This window comes from Lutra lutra, chromosome 6 (genome assembly GCF_902655055.1).
Source record: "Lutra lutra chromosome 6, mLutLut1.2, whole genome shotgun sequence".
Classification (NCBI taxonomy): domain Eukaryota; kingdom Metazoa; phylum Chordata; class Mammalia; order Carnivora; family Mustelidae; genus Lutra; species Lutra lutra.
Window position 1 is genome coordinate 88,000,160 of NC_062283.1, and position 21,845 is coordinate 88,022,004.

Sequence of the window (21,845 nt, forward strand, 5' to 3'; positions counted from 1 at the left end):
ATAGCTCATGTTCAAGTTCACATATGACCATACATGTCTGCTGTCTGCTTAAATCAGCAACACTATTGGAGGGAAGCATTTCATCTGGCCAAGGGTAAGGTAACTACATTCTTCAAATCACCTACCCTTAGGAGAAAACTGCTATGATTTCTCTATTTATAGATGATGAACAAGGGTGATTGTTTTTTTTTTTATAATGTAAATAAAATCAAATGGTCTTTTAGAAAAAAGTTTATGTGTTTAAGTCTGCCAGTTGGTTTTTCCTGTATCTAAGTCTAAAATAGAATTGATGAGAGAATTTAAGTTGTACTAATATCTTGAGTAGAAATCACAACTGATTAAAATACAGTGGACTTTAAAAATTGGACAATTCAAGTAATATCAACACAGTACGCAATGTTTTTATTCATCAGATATTTCGAAGAGCTCTATCTGCTAGTCATGCTTAATTATCCCCCATAGAGCAAGTGCCAAAAAAAAAAACCAGGTTTTTTTTTTTTGTGTATTCATATCTGCTCTCTTTATTCCATAATCATATGACACATAATATTTTATATAAGGAGATTTACAGAGCAAGATAATGAAGACACAAGCCAATCTGTACATTAGTCTAAGGAAAGTATTGACTCTAGTTAAGAGTATTGACTCTAAAATCCATACCTTATATAGCTTCATTCCAAAGATTTAAAAAATTACTTTAAAATAATCTCTTTTAGTGTTTCTTTGCCATTGCAATCACTCATGAAACTACTACGACTTAGTGGCTCAAAGTGTGAACTCTGACATCCCATTTAATCCACTCATTCCTTCAGCAGATTTAGATCAAGGGCCTAAAGTGTGGGCCAGGCACTTAGAATATAGCAGTGGCGTTAACAGAAGTCCTTGGCTCATGGAGCTTGTATTTTTTGCAGTGGGAGACAGACATTAAAGTATAGCATAATAAATCAGCAAATTATATAGTATGTTAGAAAGTGATATGTCAATGACCAAAAAAAAGTAGGGAAGGGGGATCAAGAGTGCACAGGGAGGGGCTGCCACATCAATAGGGTAGTCATGGTAGTCTCGCTGAGATGATATCTGGGATAAAACTTGAAGGAAAGGGACTTAGCCACACATAGCTGGGAGAAAAGTGTTACTAGCAGAACAAAGAGCAGGAGCAAAGGCCCTGCCACAAGGTATATGAAGGAAATGCAGGAAGGCCAGGGTTTCTGGCACAGAGGGAGCAAGGGGAAGAGTAGAAAATGAAGTCTAAAAGGTAATGGACTCCGAATCAGGTCAGAGCCTTGTCCACCATATTAGGACTTCGGCATTTGTTCGCTCTGAAAGAAACAGAAAGCGACCGAAGTCTCTGAGTAACAGGGCTTGATTTATGTTTCAAAGGATCACTCTGGCTGCAGTGTTAAGAGCAGACAGTAGGAGGCAAGAGCCGAAGGAGGGAGAACAGGCTTTGGAGGTAATGTAGTTGAGAGCTGAGGGTGGCAACAGTGGAGGCAGAGAGGAGTGGTCTAATTTTGGACACCTTCTGGAAGGTAGAGCCTGTAGGCTTCCTTGCGGATTGGGCTGGGGTGTGAGAAAAGAGAGGCACCATGGATCCCTCTAAGTTTTGGGTGGCCATCAACTGAGATGGAAAAGTGTGTGGGTGGAATGGGTTTGGGGAGAAGATAATTAATTCCACTTGGCATGTTAAGTCTAGTTTGAATCATAGCTCTATTACTAGCACTGTGACCTCAGGCAAGTTATTCAACCTCTTTGAACCTTAATTTTGCATCATAAATTGGCATACTGATTCCAAATAATTAGAGCTGATGTATGAATTTCAGTGAAATACGTAAAGCACTTAACACAGTCAGATAGATAGTAAGCACTGTATAAATGGCGGTTGATGCTGCCTTCCCTCTCACCAAATCACCAAATAGGTCAATGTCTTTGCAGTCAGTTCATCAGAAATTGACGGAGCACCTGTGAGGGCGATGACCATGAGCAGATCAAGGTATGCCTCTCCAAGTCCTCTTGATCAGCCCTGGAGACAGACCAGGCACGTTAGTGACCTGTGTCATTCATGTGAGGCCAGTGTGAGAAGTGCAAACAAAGGATTCTGGAAGGACTGCTTTACTACAACTCCTTTGGGGATTACAAAACATGTCTTCAAGATTAGCAGAAGACATTACATTAACATCTTACTCAAATAAAAAGTCTGAAAGTAGGGATTCTCCCATCAGAAGTTACTGGGTCTTGGCAGCATCTAAAATGTCTCTTGCCAAATTGAGAGGGTATGAGCAAGAAATGGAAAGACACTTCAAGTTACTAGTAGGCTGGAATTAATTTTGTTTAAAAAAATACATTTTAAATATGTTTAATGCTGTGCCCTAACTACCCATTGCTGTGAGGGTAGGAACTGGGTCAAAGGTGCTGTTGACAGAATGTTCTGAGGAGAAAATATACAGAAATTCTCTCTCCCCTTTTCCCTTCCCAGGCTACCAGAACAGATACATCACCACAGTGGAGAGGAAGATGGACTAGAGCCAGAAGGTCAAAGGAAAGAGCAAAGGGTAGATTAAAAACCCAAGTTCTACCATTTACAAGCTGTTGCGTCCTCTATCTGTGATCTCTCTTTGCTCCCTCAGTCTCCTCACCTGCAAAATTGAGGTACCATCATCTACCACACAGAATTCAGAAATGGGGGTACCTGGCCATTTTGCTTTATCTTAGACCACAGATTATTCATTACATTTTTTTCGTTAAATTAGTCTTTCTCTGATGATTATAACAAGGACTTAGCACTTCATGAGATTCAGCAGAGTGGGGCAGTAAGAACTTCAAGTGGAGACCAGGGTCTAAATTCCAGATGGCCTCCTGTACCTGGTGGGTGGGGGGGTGGCATTCATCTCTCCGAGCCTTGGTTTCCTCTTGGTACCTTTTTGGCAATCACTTTCTCTCCACTCCCCCAGGACTTTGTTCAGAGGTAGCTTGGTGGCTGGATTGCCTAATTTCTCAGGCAAGCTCTCTCCCCACCCCAATTCTGAGTTGGTGAGTCATTTCCTCTTTCTGGATTGAAATGCTAAGGGTTATTTATATTGTGAGTAGGAAATAGGCCACAGGGAGTAAACAGATTAGGAACTTATAGTTCAAATGGGAAGTGATTAAGATATGAGTAAGAATCACAGAGAGGTTGGGCTAAAAAAACGTTAAAAAAAAAATCTTGTTAGGGCGCCTGGGTGGCTCAGTGGGTTAAGCCGCTGCCTTCGGCTCAGGTCATGATCTCAGGGTCCTGGGATCAAGTCCCACATGGGCTCTCTGCTCAGCGAGAAGCCTGCTTCCCTCTCTCTCTCTCTCTGCCTTCCTCTCGGTCTACTTGTGATCTCTGTCTGTCAAATAAATAAATAAAATCTTAAAAAAAAAAAAAATCTTGTTAGGATTATAGTGGCTTTAGCCAACCAGGAGAGAAGTAATGACATAAAGGGGAAAACAAATAACAAATGGACTTTAAAAAAACAAACAAACAAACAAACATTTCTGTAGCATTAAACAGAAGACTGAGCAAATCCTAGAAATACAAGATGAGAAAAGAGCCGGATCAAATTCTACGTAACATTTTTCAGTGAGCACCAAAATATACACACATGAATGTCTGTGAGAACCCAGACTGACTTTATCTCTCACATTAGGCTCTAATGCAGCAATTATTTCTTTAATTACATAAGATCTGTATCATCACTGCAAAAACATACCAGTAAAAGTTTCGGTACATGGATTTATGCCAGCTAGCCTCTTTGATGTCCCGAAGTCCGAGATCTTGAGAACACCACTATAAGTATTAATCAACACATTGTCGCCCTGGAGAACAAAAGACTTGAGTCAAAAATGTTCTTTCTTCCATTACTGTTTGTTGTTGGCTTGTAAGTCCAACAAGAAAAGGTATCCTTAGAGCAAATAAGGACTCAGTCTGTGCTCTTCATTAATAGTTAACCTTCAGAGTGAATTCCTGACACCATTTTTGTTTACATATTATCAATTCACAACCTGCTACTTAGGCCACAGGGTCAAACAGGTGCCTCGTTTGGGCCTGCTGTAGTTTGCAAACTGTCGGGGCTATCTGTGTTCAGCAAAGATATTCATGATTCCCTAGTCATTTTACTTTTTCTGTTGTTTTGCTTCTTTTCCCGGAATATTTAGGGATATGGCAAAGAAATAAGATCTGGGTTGATTCTGGGGATGTTAATAGTAACTTCCCTTCCACAGTCCCCCCTTTGTCAAAATTTATTAGCTCTGAATTTTCTCTTTTAAAGAGAAGCAAATAATTACTTAATTTTAGTTCTAACAACGAGTATATGATACTTGTGAGAAGAGGGAATCTTTTTTTTTTTTTCTTTCCCCTCCTAATCATTCATCCATTGATGTTGTAAATATCTACTGAGTAGCCAGTCCGGGCAAGGATACAAAGACTAAGCAGCCTATAAGCGCCTCAGGCATGGGGACCCTAACCTGCCCAGTTTTGTCCTGCTGTGTTACCCCCCTCCCCAGAGCACCGGAAACAGTATCAGGCGTGCAGTGGAAGGTCAATCTTTGTTGGCTGAACATGGCTGAGAGATTTATTCCTTGAGGAGAAGAGATAAGGTGTATCAATAACTGACTTGGAGCAGAGGAGGTAGTGTCTTACATTTCTGCTCTTTCTAAGGTTGATTTATTCACGATTCTCAATTAATACTCGTAACACGCTATGACTTTTGCAAAGCAAACAGTGACCTACCAAGGAGCTTGTAAGCGTGAATCCTAGTGCATCCTACCTTTATATCCCGGTGGACTATCTGATTGTCATGGAGGTATTTTAATCCTTCAAGTATCTGCTTTGTATAAAAGCCGATTGTTTGCTCATTGTCCTTCAATGGCCCCCATTTGGAACGAAGAAGAGCAGAAAGACTTCCTGTAAAGTAGGGAGAACCGGTGGATAGAATCTTAACAAATCAGTTCTTCAAAGCATGTTAATAGTGGAACAGTAACTTAAACTAACATTGATTGGTTATTCCTGGGGGCCCAGGAAGTAGAGTGAGTATTAGATGCTTGGGCTCTCATATGCTCTGAAGATGCTCATTATTACAGTCAAAAGGCCACTCCGTCCCTAACTTTAATCCAAGTCACAATGACTGATACTAAAACGGGTTCAGCATACTTTCATTGTCTCCTAATAAACAGCAAGCTGATGTCACAGGTCTAATTTAAAAAAAAAATTTTTTTTATTGAGGTATAATTGACAAACATTATGTAGTTTCAGGTGTACTACATAACGATGGGATATTTATATACACCGGGTTGTGATCACCACAATAAGTCTAGTTAACACCTCTCACCGCACACAGTTACAAAAACATTCTTTTCTTGTGATGAGAAAGTTTAAGTTCTACACTCTTTAGCAACTTTCAAATACACAATACAGTAGTGGTAACTAGTCACGAGGCTGCACATTACATCCCCAGGACTTATTTTATAACTGGAAGTTTGTACCTTTTGACTCTGTTCCCCCATTTTGCCCCACCCCTACCCCCTACCCCCCTGCTCTGGCAACCACCTATTTGTTTCTCTGTTATTTAGGAGCTTGGTTTTTTTGGTTTGTTTGCTTGGTATTTTTTTTTTTTTTTAATATTCTACATGTAAGATCATAGAGTATTTGTCTTTCCCTGTAAAACTTATTTCACTTAGCATAATGCCCTCATAGTAATCTGTGTTGTCGAAATGGCAAGATGTCACTCTTTTATATGGATGAATAATATTTCACTGTGTATATGAAACACATCATCTTTATCCATTCATCCAATGATTGACACTTAGCTTGTTTCCATATCTTGGCTATTGTAAATAATGCTGCAATGAACATAATCTGATTTATCTTTTAACTTAGACAAATTAAGACCTGTAAACTGGTAAATTCCATTCAGTAGTGCTACTCTTTTAGCCCATAAAAGTTTATACTTTTTAAAGAAAGAAAAACCTCTCTTACCTCCTGGGACCTGCTCCATGAAGATTTTGATAAAGCCATTCTCACTGAAAGAGCCCAGATACTGGACAATATTTTTGTGCTTCAGATGCTTATGCAATGCTATTTCTTCATGCAGGGGCTGGGAGTATCTAAAAGACATGCCAGTGTTGATGAGCTAATCGTGTAGCCAGATTTTAGTGTATAGATGTAAGCAATACAAATTGAAAACATCAGCTAGATGTCCATACAAAAAATAAAATATGACTATCTAAAGTGTTTATTTCTCTAACATAAATTCTGTGAAGTTGAAGCAGTGGTAGGTAGGGCCTGAAGAGAAATGTGTCAGGCATTGATCTGAGCCTCTTGTATACACTAACTCATTTCTCATGACAACCCCAGGAGAAGGTACTTTTAAGGTGTCCATTTTATAGATGAGGAATTGATTGACCAGGACGATAACTAACCTGTCCAAGATCTTAAAGCTAGTAAATGACAGAGCTAAGATATTAGTCCAGGAAAACTGAATGCACCCACATAGCTCACTGTCTACATTAACATGACTTTTTATTTCAGTGGCCTCGTAACATAACTCTACTATTCCAGGAGACTCTTGCCCTGGGAGATAAAAATTACAAATCACTTTCATTTTCATTCCAGAACTTACCAAAAGGCCCCGCAACTTTTCTGTAGGAAACATAAAACCATTTATATCAAGTCTCTTTGAGCTCCCGGCAAATCCTCATCTTACTGGGTCCATCAGTTCTAATACATCATGATTTTTTTTTTTACCCCATCCTATCCAGGCCTCCACACTGAAAGACCAGCATTAAACCATCTGGTTTCTTTCAAAATCACTTACTTGATGTACATTGCTTTATTAGATTATACAGTGAAAGTGTTTTATATTTCTGGAACAGACAGAACAACCCTTTTGATGATTATCTGAAGTACTCTAAAGCTTCTAGATTTTTATCACTCTTGAAGATTAATATTATATACTTATATTAGTATGATTATTATATGGTAGCGTGTTGGAGACCCAAAGCTATTCTCTAATTTTTTTTCTGTTGTACAATGGAGGTTACAGGTATGAAAGGCACTAACCACCAGCCCATAAACTACAAACCTGATGCCTCATTATTTCCTTTGCTGCTACACACAAGAAATGCTTAGATCTTATGATGGTAAATACATAAAAACAGAATGGCTTTTTTTTTTTTTGAATAACAAATACTAGAATTGACTGGTATGGAATAATGCTATTGTCATGAAGTTTTTCAGGATAAACTATAAAGCTAAAGCAATTAGGAAGTTACAAAAACCCAAATCCCTTTAAGCAAACTTTTGTAATCTGTAAAATATTACTCAGAATGCTTCCAACAACCACAAAAAAATTAACTTGTATTTTAAATCTTTGGCTCATTTTATTTTTCTGTAGAACTGCTCTAGGAACTATAAAGTAGGTATTAACCTGAACCCCTCAACAGGTTATCAGTTAGAGACAACTCCATTTGGTAACTGAGACAACTTGAGAAACACAGATATGTAGTGTTACCAATAAGATACTTAGATTGTGATTCTCAGGACATTTGCAAGTTACTTCTTCCATGGTGTTTAAAACAGTTTAAAACACTAGTTAATAAGAAAACACTCAGCAGTAAGATTGCTCTCGATATGCATGAGATAAATTAGTAGCAATATTGGGTCTGTTCTATAGATTTAGGGCATTAAAAATGACTAAAAATCCAAAGCAAGTGATTAATTCAGTTTATGATAAGCCAAAGGGTTCTCACCTCCTGAGCCTCTACTGAAAATCAATTATGAATGTTTAAATATAAGATCCTGGAAAAGGAAATATGTCACTCTCCTGCCTCCCTCCCTCATTATGTAACCAAAGGATAGCTTAAAAGTTACAATAATAGTCTGGATTCAACCTAGCCAAGAATAAGAACCCTTCTCCAATATAAAATTGATTAGTAACACTCAGAAAGTCTCACTAAGTGAAAGGGTAAGAGTCAAGCACCGAATAAGCATGAAATGCTAATCTGTTCATGTCAATCAGCAATGTGTATCTATGGGAGTTATAAGAAATCTTATTTCTTCTCTACTAGCCGTGACAGTGGAAAGAAGAAATGGTACAGATAATCAGAGTTACTTATATATATATAGCTTTGAAAAATTATTAACCCATACGTATTTCCAGAGCACGTTCTGAGTCAAATCCCCACTACGTTGATCCACACCAGTGGTTCCCAGCCTTGGCTGGACATCTCACCTCCTGAAAGGGTTTTGTAAAAATAACCAATGCCTACGATCAACTCCAGAATTTCTGGGGATAAGGCCTGAGCATCAGTAATTCTTAAAGTGCCCCAGCTGGCTCTAATATACAGCAGGGTAGAGAATAACTGATCTAAGTAAATAGTTCAGCTGTGTGTAGAGTGTTGGAAGAGGAAGCCAACCTAAACTTAACCACTAGTTGGCACAGATTAGGAACCCACCACCCCTTCTCTCCTACAACTCCTCCAATTCTCTAACAAAGTGCTTTTAAAGTGTGAAGGAAACAAAGAAGCAACTGTTTTTGTTGCTATGATCGTTCATTCCAGATGGCCATGCGTGGTAGATGCTGGATCATACATTATTTACATGCATCCTATTACCTTAGCAATTGTCCTTTCTAACTGCTATATTTTTGCATGCAATGTGAAAACCCCTCCAGGGCATATAGATGGAAACAACTTTGTGTGTTGTCTCTCACAATAACACGAGAGACGTCACTTTTGCTTCTACAGGTAATAAGGAGATGCCAGGCTCCAGCTGTTCAAGAGAAGCACTCGTCATTCGAGGGTTTTCAAACAACCAATGTTCTGCCAAATGCATCGCTACCAAACAGGACCTTTGTTGGTGTCGGTGTGCCTTGTGAATGCTCAATGGCAGCTGAATAAACTTAAGTTACAAAAGGGATTCTAAAAGTGGTTTGCTTCCAACTACCTACTTAAATTCATCTGCTGGTGGGAGGGGAAGGGCTGTTGCTAAAGGTTGGTCGGTTTGCTGCAGTCATTGGATAGTGAAAAGCCCGTTAAATTTTATATTGTTTCAAAATCTGTATATATGTTACTGAAAGATATGAATGGAACTAGAGGGTATTATGCTGAGTGAAGTAAGTCAATCAGAGAAACAATTATCATATGATCTCTCTGATATGAAGAATTTGAGAGGCAGGGTAGGGGGGTCGTGGTGGGTAGGGAGGGAAAAAATGAAACAAGATGGGATCAGGAGGAGGACAAACCATAAGAGACTCTTAATCTCAGGAAACAAACTCAGGACTGCTGGGGGGTGAGAGGGGTTAGGGATAAGGTGGCTGGGTTAATGACACTGGGGAGGGTGTGTGCTATGGTGAGTGCTGTGAATTGTGTAAGACTGATGATTCACAGACCTGTACCCCGGGGCAAATAATACATCATATATTAATAATAATAATAAAAGGACCTATAGGAATATTTAACATTTTTAAGATGACAAATTTGTATATATTACCCTAGGTATTTCATTAATAATTTCTATCATCATTTCATAAGAGGGAATTCATAAATATGTCTCATGGATTAACCAAGAGGAAACTCTGCAACAGTATCACAGAAAATAAAATGAAAACCATACGTGGGGCACACAGCAACAGCTGTTTGCCTACCCACATCTGTCCTTCCATTTGTAGGATTTTTTTGTAGGGTCAGCTAAAAATGCTATTGGGAGTCAGGGTGATCACTTTCGGTGAATGGAACAGAGGTGAAAGTATGCTGGACATTTCTGGGAAAGTTGTCTTTTTTCATCTTCCTACCTCGAATGCTAATATAGAGGCTGGAGGCAAAGCGGCCACAGAGGAAAGTCATGCACTAAGGATGGAAAGGCAAAAAGAGCTGGGACCTGGGACACTGGCTGCTTTGGGAGGATGTGTTTTTCAGCTTGGGGGAGGTAAGGAAGGCCTGTCTGCTGGTTTAAAGTCTGAATTGAGAACTGAAGGAAATGAGGCAATGCTGCTGAGTCCTCTGGAATGAGCCCCTGTGTACCTGGGGTCGGCATGGCTGCCGGGGAGGAAGTGGGGGCCACCAAGGGAAGCCAAGGTCTATGCTAAGGGTTGGTGATTTCATGCTGGTTACAATAAGGATCCACAGAAGGGTTTTAAGCAGCAGTGACATGATGTGATTTTCACTTCAGAGAGATGTCTGTGGCTTCTCTGAGGAAGGCCTGAGTACGGGGAAAGGAAGAGTGAAGGCAGAGACTCCTTAAAAGAAGGCTTCAGTAAGGATCCCATGTGAAGGACCTGAAGGCTTAGACTGGACTTGTAGCTGTGGCGACGGGTAAGAGTGGGGAGACTGAGGATGTTACAGAAGCCCACAGTACGACTTACTGATGGAGGAGACATCGAGGGAAGGAGAGGGATCTAAAGGAATCCTAGGTTTTGGCCTGAGCAGCTGATGGACAGGATAACCTTCACTGAGGCAGGGAATACTTCAGGTGAGTACATCTGGGGGTAAAAATGTATAGTTCTGTTTTGGCCACGTTACTCTGTAAACTTATAAGTGGAGAGGATGGGTAGACCCAGAGAGCTTCTGAAGAAAGTTGGTCATGTAACCCAGTCACCATGGCCAGAAACAATGGACTTGAGTGGACTTGATCTTATGACCCTGAGATCATGACCTGGGCTGAAATTGAGAACCAGATGCTTAAACAACTGAGTCACCTAGATGCCCCAGTTCTGGAAGATCCTATGGATATATCCTCAAAGCCATGATGTAGCCCGGCATTAAAGTCTGGCCCAGAGAGGCCGATAGTAACAATGGACTCAATCCAGTCTTCTCTCTTTCAGAGTTTGAATACACAACCAATAAAGAATGCATGTAGTTGATTGGAGGAGCTCTATCTTATGGAGAGAAGATGGGAGGGAAGCCACAGGGCAACAGGAATCATGAGACTGAGACAACAGAGAATTACTGGTTAGAGAAATAAACCACAGAACAGAGGACCAGAGCAGGGATCAACAGAAAATTCTGTGAGCAGAGCTGTTCCATGCCCTCAACAACTTTCTTGTTCCTAAAAACCCTGCCATTTTCTACACAGCCAAACTATGTGTGGGTCACACCATTTCTTCAAATAGTTCTGTTCTTTTCTCCTTCTTTTTCTTCTGCTATTGCCCTAGGCATTGGATATACTGTTTTGTTCTTTCCAGTCTTCTTATTTTTCAGTTTTAGAAGTTCTTTTTTCTTTTTCTTTCTTTCTCTTTCTTTCTCTTTCTTTCTCTCTCGCTTTCTTTTCCTCCCTTCCTTCCTCCCCTCCCTTCCTTCCTTTTTAAAAGATTTATTTATTTGACAGAGAGTGGGAGAGGAGCAGAAGGAGAGGAAGAGGGAGAGAATCTTAAGCAGACTCCCTGCTGAGTGTGAAGCCTGACGTGGGACTCTATATCACAACCCTGATATCACGACCTGAGCCGAAATTGAGATGCTTAACCAACTGAGTCACTGAGGCACCCCAGTTGTGGAACTTCCTGAGGACATATCCTTGAGATCAGAAAAGGAACCGTGTCCAGCCCAGCAAAGGCCTTCTTCATTTGTTAGTGATTTTGATCTCTAGCACTTCTTTGATCCTTACTTAGGATTTCCATCTCAGCTCACACTCCCTCGGTTTCTGTACACCGTCTACTTTACCCTGCAGCATATTAAAGTTGTTTTTAAATTCCTGGTCTGATTATTCCAACATCCCTGCCATATCTGAGTCTGGTTCTGATGCTTGCTCTGTCTCTTCAAACTGTGGGGGCACCTGGGTGGCTCAGAGGGTTAAGTCTCTGCCTTTGGCTCAGGTCATGATCTCAGCAGGGAGCCTGCTTCCCCCATCCCCTGCCTTTCTGACTACGTGTGATCTTCTACCTCTCTGTCAAATAAAAAATAAATAAATAAAATAAAAAAACCAAACCAAACTGTGTTTTTGTCTTTTGGTATGCTTTGTAATTTTTGTTGAAACTCAGGCATGATGTATTAGGCAAAAGGAACCCCTGGAGGGGAAGCATTCTATAGTCTTATGCTTAGGTCTCAGCCTCTTCAGGAGCCTGTGCCACTGGGCTGGGAGCCTCATATATGCTTTACAGTCTCCCTTCTCCCCTGTCCCCTGCTGCCCTCAGCTAGGACAGGATGGCTACAGTGGGCAAGAGTTGGGTATTTCCTTTCCCCCCAGCTGGTTAGGCTCTGATAACACTCTCATAGGTTAGGGCCTGGTAAAAATAGCTTCTTTGAGGTCAGACCTTGTTAGGAAGAACAGAGCTGTGGCATATTTCAAAATGGTTCCTCTCCCCCTTCTCCCCTGCTGGAAGCATGAGGGAATTTTTCTCCAATATCACTGTGAGGGTCTGGTAGGGCTTCTGGAGGCAAAACTCACAAAAGTGTCCCCCACCTCCCATGACTGTTTCTCCAAGCTTGGGGGCAGTGGCTTGTCCTGTGACCTCCCTTCTCCAGTGGATTCCAAAATTTTTAGTTTGGTCTTAGTTTGGTCAGTTTTCCACTTGTTAAGATGGAGGCATGACTTCCAAGCTCCTTAGGTGCAAAATTGGACACTGGAACCTGTGGTTCAAACCATTTCTGATCCTGCTTACTCCCCATCTATCCATCTAATACATCAACCATTCTTTGACACATCTGAGCCCAACACGCCCAGGCCATTGTCTTTTCTACTCTTTAGAAGTCCTGTCCTTGTCACCTCTGAGAGGTGACACCAGAGGGCTGTGCTTAAGTCACTGACTGATGCAGCAGCTAAACCTCAGAGGGGGCTGATTAAGACATTGGAGTTTTCAGACAGAGTTTCATTAATTAAAATATCACCAAAACATTGTGTAAAATTCTATAAACAATACAAAGTACTTTGAAAACCCGCATTTATTAGCCACAGTTACTGTACCTGCTGTCTCTCTCTGGGATTTCCTTTATAGCGATTCTGACTTGGTTGCTCAGGTCTCGGCCTGCGTAGACGATCCCGTAAGTGCCTTTCCCTAAAACGACTCTGTCACCATTCTCGTCATATTCATAGTCATACTTCCAAAAAAAAAAAAAAATGGGGGGAACAGAAGTTAAAACGTGAGCTGCATTCCACATTTTAAACATCAACCCTTTCCAAGAGCATTTTCCCTTATTTTATCAAATGGCTTTAACAAGCAAAACAAGATGAAGCTCTGAGCTGCAGCTCCGAGAGCCAAACACTGGACTGTCTCAACACAGAGCAGAGCGTGTATTCACATTCTCACAGTCGCTACAAACACAGTAGGAACTATGTATTCAAATCCAGAAAAGTGCTTCCTCCAAAGCCCACTTGGATTCTTTTATCCACTAACTCCTGTTTTTCATAGATCCAGGCGATGAGTATGATTAGCAATAATGTCTATCAAGATCTGTAACAGCTAATTGATCTTTCTTTTATTTTTCAGCTTTTGATACTGTCCAAGTATTTCATACTCTGCCAAGAGAATAAAGCCACTGAAAAAAAATGTTTTGGGCAAGAAGAAAATTTTTGAGGTCTTCTGCTTTGACAATGATAAAATAAGGATTATTTTCCCTTCACCCTCAATTCCCAAGACCAAAATACATTTTGAAAATGATACCAGTTTCATTAACCCACTCATGTGTTTTTTGTTTCTATATCATTATTTCTTCTCTAATCTTTATTATTTCCCTTTTTCTGGTGGCTTTAGGCTTTATTTGCTATGCCTTTTCTTTTCTTTCTTTTTTTTTTAAAGATTTTATTTATTTATTTGACAGACAGAGATCACAAGTAGTCAGAGAGGCAGGCAGAGAGAGAAAGGAAGAAGCAGACTCCCTGCTGAGCAGAGAACCAGATGCGGGGCTTGATCCCAGCACCCTGGGATCATGACCTGAGCCGAAGGCAGAGGTTTTAACCCACTGAGCCACCCAGGCGCCCCTGCTGTGCCTTTTCTGGCTCCTTTCAGTATAAGGTTAGGTTATATATTTGAGATTTTCTTGCTTCTTGAGGTAGACCTGTATTGCAACACACTTCTCTCTTAGAACAATACCGGAGGCATTACAATTCCAGGTTTTAAGCTATATAAGAAAGCTGTAGTCATGGGACGCCTGGGTGGCTCAGTTGGTTGGACGACTGCCTTCGGTTCAGGTCATGATCCTGGGAGTCCCGGGATCGAGTCCCGCATCGGGCTCCCCGCTCCATGGGGAGTCTGCTTCTCTCTCTGACCTTCTCCTCACTCATGCTCTCTCTCACTGTCTCTCTCTCAAATAAATAAATTAAAAAAAAATCTTTAAAAAAAAAAAAGAAAGCTGTAGTCATGAAGACAGTATGGTACTGGCACAAAAACAGACACATAGCTCAGTGGAACAGAACAGAGAACCCAGGAATGGACCCACAACTATATGGTCAACTGATCTGCAACAGAGCAGGAAAGAACATCCAGTGGAAAAAAGTCTCTTCAACAAATGGTGATAAGAAAAATGGACAGCCACATGCAGAAGAATGAAACTGGACCACTTTCTAACATCATACACAAAAATAAATTCAAAATAAATGAAAGACCTAAACGTGAAACAGGAAACTATTAAAATCATAGAGAAGAACATGAGAAACCTCTTTGACAGGCCAGAGTAACTTCTTTCTAGACACATTGCTAGGAGGCAAGGGAAACAAAAGCAAAAATGAACTACTGGGACTTCCTCAAGATAAAAAGCTTTTGTGGGTGCCTGGGTGGCTCAGTGGGTTAAGCCTCTGCCTTTGGCTCAGGTCACGAACTCAGGGTCCTGAGATTGAGCCCCACATTGGGCTCTCTGCTTAGCAGGGAGCCTGCTTCCCCCTCTCTCTCTGCCTGCCTCTCTGCCTACTTGTGATCTCTCTCTCTCTGTGTCAAATAATAATAATAATAATAATAATAATAAAAAGATAAAAACCTTCTGTATAGTGAAGAAAACAATCAACAAAACTAAATGGCAGTCTACAGAATAAGAGAAGATATTTGCAAATGAAATATCTGATAAAGGATTCGTATCTAAAATATATAAAGAACTTACACAACTCAACCCAAAAAAACAAATAATCCAGTTAAAAAATGGGCAGAAGACATGAATAGACACTTTTTCAAAGAAGACATCCAGATGGCTAACAGACATGTGAAAAGATGCTCAACATCACTCATCATCAGGGAAATGCAAATCAAAACTACAATGAGATAACACTTCACACTTGTTAGAACGGCTAAAATTAACAACGTAAGAAACAACAGGTATTGGCAAGGGTGCAAAGAAAGGGGAATACTCTTGCACTATTGGTGGGAATGTAAACTCATGTAGCCACTCTGGAGAACAATATGGAGGGTCCTCAGAAGTCAAAAACAGAACTACCCTATGATCCAGCAATTGCACTACAGGTATTTGCCCAAAGGATACACAAAAAAAGATTCAAAGGTGTATACGCACCCTGATGTTTATAGCAGCATTATCAATAATAGCCAAACTATGGAGAGAGCCCAAATGTCCACTGACTATTTAATGGGTAAAGAAGATGTGGTACGTGTGTGCGCATATGGAATATTACTCAGCCATCATAAACGAAATCTTGCCATTTTCAATGATGTGGATGAAGCTAGATTATACTATGCTAAGTAAAATAAGCCAGTCAGTGAAAGACAAATACATATGATCTCATTCAGATGTGTAATTTAAGAAAGAAAACAGATGAACATATGGGAAAGGGGTAGGGGGGAAGAGAGGGAAACAAACCATAAGAGACTCTTAACGATGGAGAACAAATGGAGGGTTGATGGAGGGAGGTGAGTGGGGGATGGGCTATATGGGTGATGGGTATTAAAGAGGGCACTTGTGATGGACACTGGGTGTTGTATTTAAGTGATGAACCACTGAATTCTACTCCTGAAACCAATATTGCCCTATATGTTAACTAAAATGTAATTTTAAAAAAATGAAAAATAGGAGGAAAATTTTAATCTTTGATGTAAAAGGAAATATCTACAGACCTAAACCCCAAGCTGTCAAGCGTCTCAGTCTAATATGGAAAACTGATCAAAATAAAAGGGGTTTAGAGAGTATTTGGCAGAGACCTGCTGGGATGTGCAGGAGTAATCCAAAAAGACCGATTTTTGGTGTCAGACTGGAACTACCAGGTCAAGCCCATGTCTCTGCAGAAACCCAGTGTAAAACTACACACAACAGGAGATGAGCTCTTTCTACTGCCTACATTTTTCTGTAGCGCAAAGCAGGCAGTCCATTGCTGGATTTAACTCACAGAAGGGTTTGAGTTGCATTAAAAAATTAAAAAAAATTTTTTTTAAAGATTTTATTTATTTATTTGACAGAAAGAGACAGCAAGAGAGGGAACACAAGCAGGGGGAGTGGGAGAGAGAGCAGCAGGCTTCCGGTCGAGCAGGAAGCCTGATGCATGGCTCTATCCCAGGAACCTGGGATCATGACCTGAGCCGAAGGCAGCTGCTTAACCAACTGAGCCACCTAGGTGCTCCTTGCTAATGTTTTATTGAGGATTGTTGCATCTATGTTCATCAGATATTTGCATGAAGTTCCGTTCCCTCCCTCCCTTCCTTCATCCCTTCCCTCTCCACCTCTCCTCTCCCCTTCCTTCTTTCCTTCCTTTCTTCCCTCTTTCTTTCAAGTGTCTTTATCTGGTTTTGGTATCAGGGTAATGCTTACCTCATAGAATGAATTGGAAACTTTCCTTCCCCTCCCCAACCCCCCCTTTTTTGGACAATAATTTGAGAAGAATAGGTAATACCTTCTCTTTAATGCTTGGCAGAATTCACCTGTGAAATGATTTGGTGGTGGGCTTTTCAAATTTTTTTGAGACTTTTTGATTACTGACTCAATTTCATTGCTAGTAATTGGTCTGTTTAAATTTCCTATTTCTTCCTGATTTAGTTTTGAAAGGTTTTCTGTTTCTAGGAACTTACTCATTTTTTCCGAGGTTGTCCAATTTGTTGGCATATAGTTGTTCATAATATTCTCTTATAATCTTTTGTAGTTCTGTGGTATCAGTTATTTCTCCTCCTTCATTTCTGATTTATTCTACTCCTCTTTCTTTGTTCTTTTTTCCCCTTTTCTTTTCTCTTTCTTCCTTTCTTTCTTTAATGAGTCTTGCTAAAAATTTATCAATTTTGTTGATCTTTTCAAAGAATCAGCTCCTGGTTTCACTGATTTTTCCTATCTTTTTTTTTAGTCTCCATTTCATTTATTTCTGTTCTAATATTTATTATTTCCTCTTTCTACTGGTGTTGGGCTTGATTTATTTTTTCTAGTTCTTTTAAGTATAAGGGTAGGTTGTTTATTTGAGATATTCTTGCTTCTTGAGGTAGGCCTGGATTGCTACAATCTTCCCTCCCAGAACACCTTTTGCTGCATCCCAAAGATTTTGGACTGTTGTATTTTCATTTTCATTTGTCTCCATGCATTTTTAAATCGTCTCTCCAATTCTTTAAAAAATTTTTTTATTAACATGTCATGTATTATTAGGCCCAGCGGTACAGGTCTGTGAATCTCCAGGTTTACACACTTCACAGCACTCACCATAGCACACACCCTCCCCAATGTCCATAACCCAGCCACCCTATCCTTCCCCCACCACTCCCCAGCAGTCTCTTCAATTTCTTGATTGATCCCTTATTGTTCAGTGGCATGTTATTTAGCTTCCATATACTTGTGTTCTTTCCAGAATTTTTCATGTGATTGATTTCTAGCTTCACCCCATTGTGGTCAGAAAAGATGCATGATATGATTTCAATCTTTTTGAATTGATTGAGACTTGTTTTGTGGCTTAATGTGATCTATTCTGGAGAATGTTCTATATGCACTTCAAAAAATAAGTATTCCACGTTTTTGCGATGGGATGTTCTAAATATATGTTAGGTTCATTTGGTCGGATGTCTCATGCAAAGCCACTGTGTCCTTGTTGATCTTCTGTCTTGATGATCTATCCAGTGAAGTAAGTGGGGGATTAAAGTTCCCTACTATTATTGTATCAATTTCTTCCTTTACGTCTGTTATTAGCTGCTTTATGTATTTAGGTGCTCCAGTATTGGATTCATATTGGGTTCATAATATATATGCAATTTTACAAGCTCTTGTTGGACTGCTGCCTTTACTATTATGTAGTACCCTTTTTTTGTCTCCTTAGTCTTTATTTTAGTCTCTTTTGTTCAATATAAATATTGCTATCCCAGGTTTCTCTTTGGTTCAATTTGCATAGTAAATGTGTTTTTCTATCCCCTCATTTTCAATCTGCAGGTGTCTTTAGGTCTGAAGCGAATCTCTGGTAAGCAGCACGTAGACGGGTCTTGCTTTTTTATACAGTCACCCTATGTCTTTTGCTTGGAGCATTTAGTCCATTTATATTCAAAGTAATTTTTGAGCTATGTAATTACTGCCATTTTGTTACTTGTTTTATGGTTGTTTTTGTAGTTCTCTGTCCCTTTCTTCTTTTGTACTCTTCCCCTGTGGTTTGATAGCCTCCTTTAGCAATATGCTTGGGTTCCTTTCTCTATATTGTTTGTGTATCCAGGCAGGTTTTTGATTTGTGGTTGCCATTAAGATCATACATACCATCTTATGCACACAGCAATCTATATTATCCACGAAAACAGAAAGTGGGTTCTGGTACTGGCAATATGGCAGACTTGGTATTTAGAAGACTTCCTGCTAAAAACCCCTCCGTAAAATAAAACAGACACACTTTTTCTTTTTTTTTTTTAGAGGGATTGAGAGAGACAGCCAGCACTCAAGCGGCAAGGGAAGGGCACGGGGAGTGGGAGAGAGAGAATCTTAAGCAGGCTCCATGCTTAGTGTGAAGCCTGACTCAGGGCTTGATCTCAGGAGCCTGAGATCATGACCTGAGCTAAAATCAAGAGTTGGACACTTGACCAACTGAGGTACCCAGACACCCCCAAATAGACACACTTTTAAATGCCCAGCAGGGCTTACAAAAAAGTAAAGGCTGCCAGGATCTAGAAATAAAGAGAAAGTGGACCACTTGAGAGTAATCATAACTGATGTTCCTGCAGCCCAAGGTGTGGGGATGAAGGCTGGGCTTTCAGTCTCATTAATCTTGGGCAGGGGTTGGCAAATGCTGTCTCCAAAGAGCCAGATATTGAATACTTTAAGATTTGTGAGCCATATGATCTCTGTGGCAACTTCTCAACTCTGCCATGTAGCACGAGCTCAGTCAATATATAAACGGATGGGCATGGTTGCATTCCAGTAAAACTTCATTTACTAAGGGTAGTGGCAGGCTGGATTTGACCTTTGGGCTATAGTCTTTTCTAGTACTTTTGTCTTAATGCCCATGAAGGGATATGAAACAGGGCCTTGTGCCTATACCAGGTGAAGAGCTGGGCCCTTGAAATCAAGGGTTCTTGAAGGACTGTAACTTGATGAAAGGGTAGATTAGAATAAAGTCAGCCCACTTGCCCACTTGCCCACTGCAGTGGGAAACAAAAATACAGCTCATCTGTCTTAAACTAAGCTCTAGGTGGACAAAAACAATACTTTCTGAATACTTTCAACCACAGGCTGATCCTCATGCTGGTTTAGTTCAAATTTACACTTATTAGGATACCATAATTGGTCTTGAGACTGAGACATTCCTGGAGTGCTAGCAAAAACAAAGCAAAAACATTTTAAAGGGAGACTCCCTTAAGATGGACTATGAAGGATTTGTACTCATAATACATCATTGAAATTGAGCTCACAACCCCAAATTTTAAAACATATAAGGAAATAATTTACTGCCCATGAGTTAGCAGATTTGACAAATATCAGTCTTCCTAAACTTCATAAAGTAAATGACACAAAAACTTTAAAATAAGTACACTTAACATAAAGATATAAAACAAGAAATAAAAAAAAAAAAAAAAAAAAAAAAAACAGGAGAAAAGGATAAGACATTCTAAAAAAGGCCAGGCAGATCTGAGATAGAACCAAACTTAACTTCCAGAAACTGAGCCCTAAGTAGGAAAAATAAAAAATATATTCACACGCAGACATAGTACAGGGAAATTACAAAACGAAAAGAAAACAGAAGATCAAAAAGGAAGCAGACATTAAAAAGGACAAATTAGGGACGCCTGGGTGGCTCAGTTGGTTAAGCAGCTGCCTTTGGCTCAGGTCATGATCCCAGCGTCCTGGGATCGAGTCCCACATCGGGCTCCTTGCTTGGCGGGGAGCCTGCTTCTCCCTCTGCCTCTGCCTGCCATTGTCTGCCAGTGCTCGCTCTCCCTCCCTCTCTCTTTGACAAATAAATAAAATCTTTTTTTAAAAAAAAGGACAAATTACCTACAAAGGTAGTAATCAGATCACTCTGCAAATTCTCCAGGGTACACACACTTGACTTGAGGGACCAGAGCCAAGGAAGATGAGGAAAATGTGGTTTTGTCATTACCAGCTTCAGTTTATTTGTTTCCAACAGGTTTCCAAGCACTGACAGAAGGCAATTAGTTGTATTCCCCTGGGGAAAACTATGCCCAATAGCAAGCCGGGACTGGGTGAGCAATGGCCTCCCTATCATGGACCCTTCTCTAGCTAAGGACAGACGCCATGCTCTGGAAGGGACACATCTTACCTTTCCACTGGCAACACCGTACCCAATGTCCATAAAAGAATACTCCTGTTCTGGATGTCTCATGTAAGGCTGAAGACTGTCCTAGTCCAGAGCAGAACATCAGTCATGTTTTCAGGGTGACGGAATAGGGAGCAGGAATCATTTAGCCATTTCCTCAGACTAGAAGATAACATGGGGCTCCAGCAAAGAGGCAGCAAAAATAGTCAAAAAATTCCACCAGAAAGAGCACAAGACTCCACACCCAATTCCTGTGGCCCAAACTTCCATCGTGCTGTGCCACACATGCTGGAAATCTACCAGCCAGGACCCAGGTCAGCAGAAGGCAGGGCAGGGACCATCACCAAAGGTGCTTATCTTTGCTAGTGTGCCCTATCAAGGGTAGAGAAACCTGCACACTGAAACCTAGTACACCTTACATTATTATAATGCCTTATAATTTAAAAGAAAAAAAAAAACTGTCCATAACCTATCTCATTTGATGGTCACAATAAACCTGTGTCATAGTAGGGAAGGTCTATGATTAGCTTCAATTTACAAATGATCAGAAATATCTTTTCCAGTGAATCAATCAGAGCTGTCGTTTATACACAGCTCATGATTCCTGATTCAGTGTTCTTACCACTACCATTGTTGTAGGGATATTCTTACTTTGTTTTCAAACACCATTACGATAAAGGCATTCTAGTGTGTCATGAATATTCACGGAAACATTCATTCTCTTATTTAAACAGATATCTGGGAGACAGCTGGTGCCCATCTGAGACTCCATTCTTGCCTTTCCCTTTCTCCCCATATCCAATTGATTGCCAAAATGCTATCAGGTGTCTCTGCATTTGCCTTCAGTCAGGCCTTCCATGCTTTTGTGCTGTACTAATTCTACAGACTCTTAACTGGCTTTCCCTTTTTCCCTCCTCTCCTGTTGGCTGTTCCCCGATCTTTAAGATGGCAGTGAATTTTCCAAAGTCCAAACCTCCAAAGTGAGCTGTCCATGTCTGTACCACTGCCTCTGCTTTACTAAAAGGTTTCTCATTACTTTCATAATCAAAGCCAAACTCCTAGCACGGGATAAATGCCCTTTGGCTTCTTTGTGCTGCCTCTGTGCCCAACTTTCTCTCTCAACAACTTCCTTCAAAATCTCTCAGTGACGTTCCTGAGATCTTTGTGCCTTTCCACAGGTTGTGTTTTCTACCTAGGTAATTCTGCCTCGTCTTTCAAATCCAAGCTGGAAGAGGCTTTCCTGAAC

At 40.4% G+C, this 21,845-nt stretch overlaps 1 protein-coding gene across 1 annotated transcript in view; it reads right to left on the reverse strand.

Moving 5' to 3' along the window:
* Positions 1-21,845, reverse strand: part of MAP3K5 (mitogen-activated protein kinase kinase kinase 5) — a 208,795-nt gene that overhangs the window by 45,725 nt on the left and 141,225 nt on the right. Inside the window, exons 15-18 of the mRNA XM_047734723.1 lie at positions 12,911-13,044; positions 5,993-6,120; positions 4,785-4,921; positions 3,729-3,834 (exon numbers count right to left, since the gene is read on the reverse strand). Of these exons, the coding sequence (XP_047590679.1) occupies positions 3,729-3,834; positions 4,785-4,921; positions 5,993-6,120; positions 12,911-13,044 (505 nt within the window). The remainder of the gene's footprint in view (positions 1-3,728; positions 3,835-4,784; positions 4,922-5,992; positions 6,121-12,910; positions 13,045-21,845) is intronic.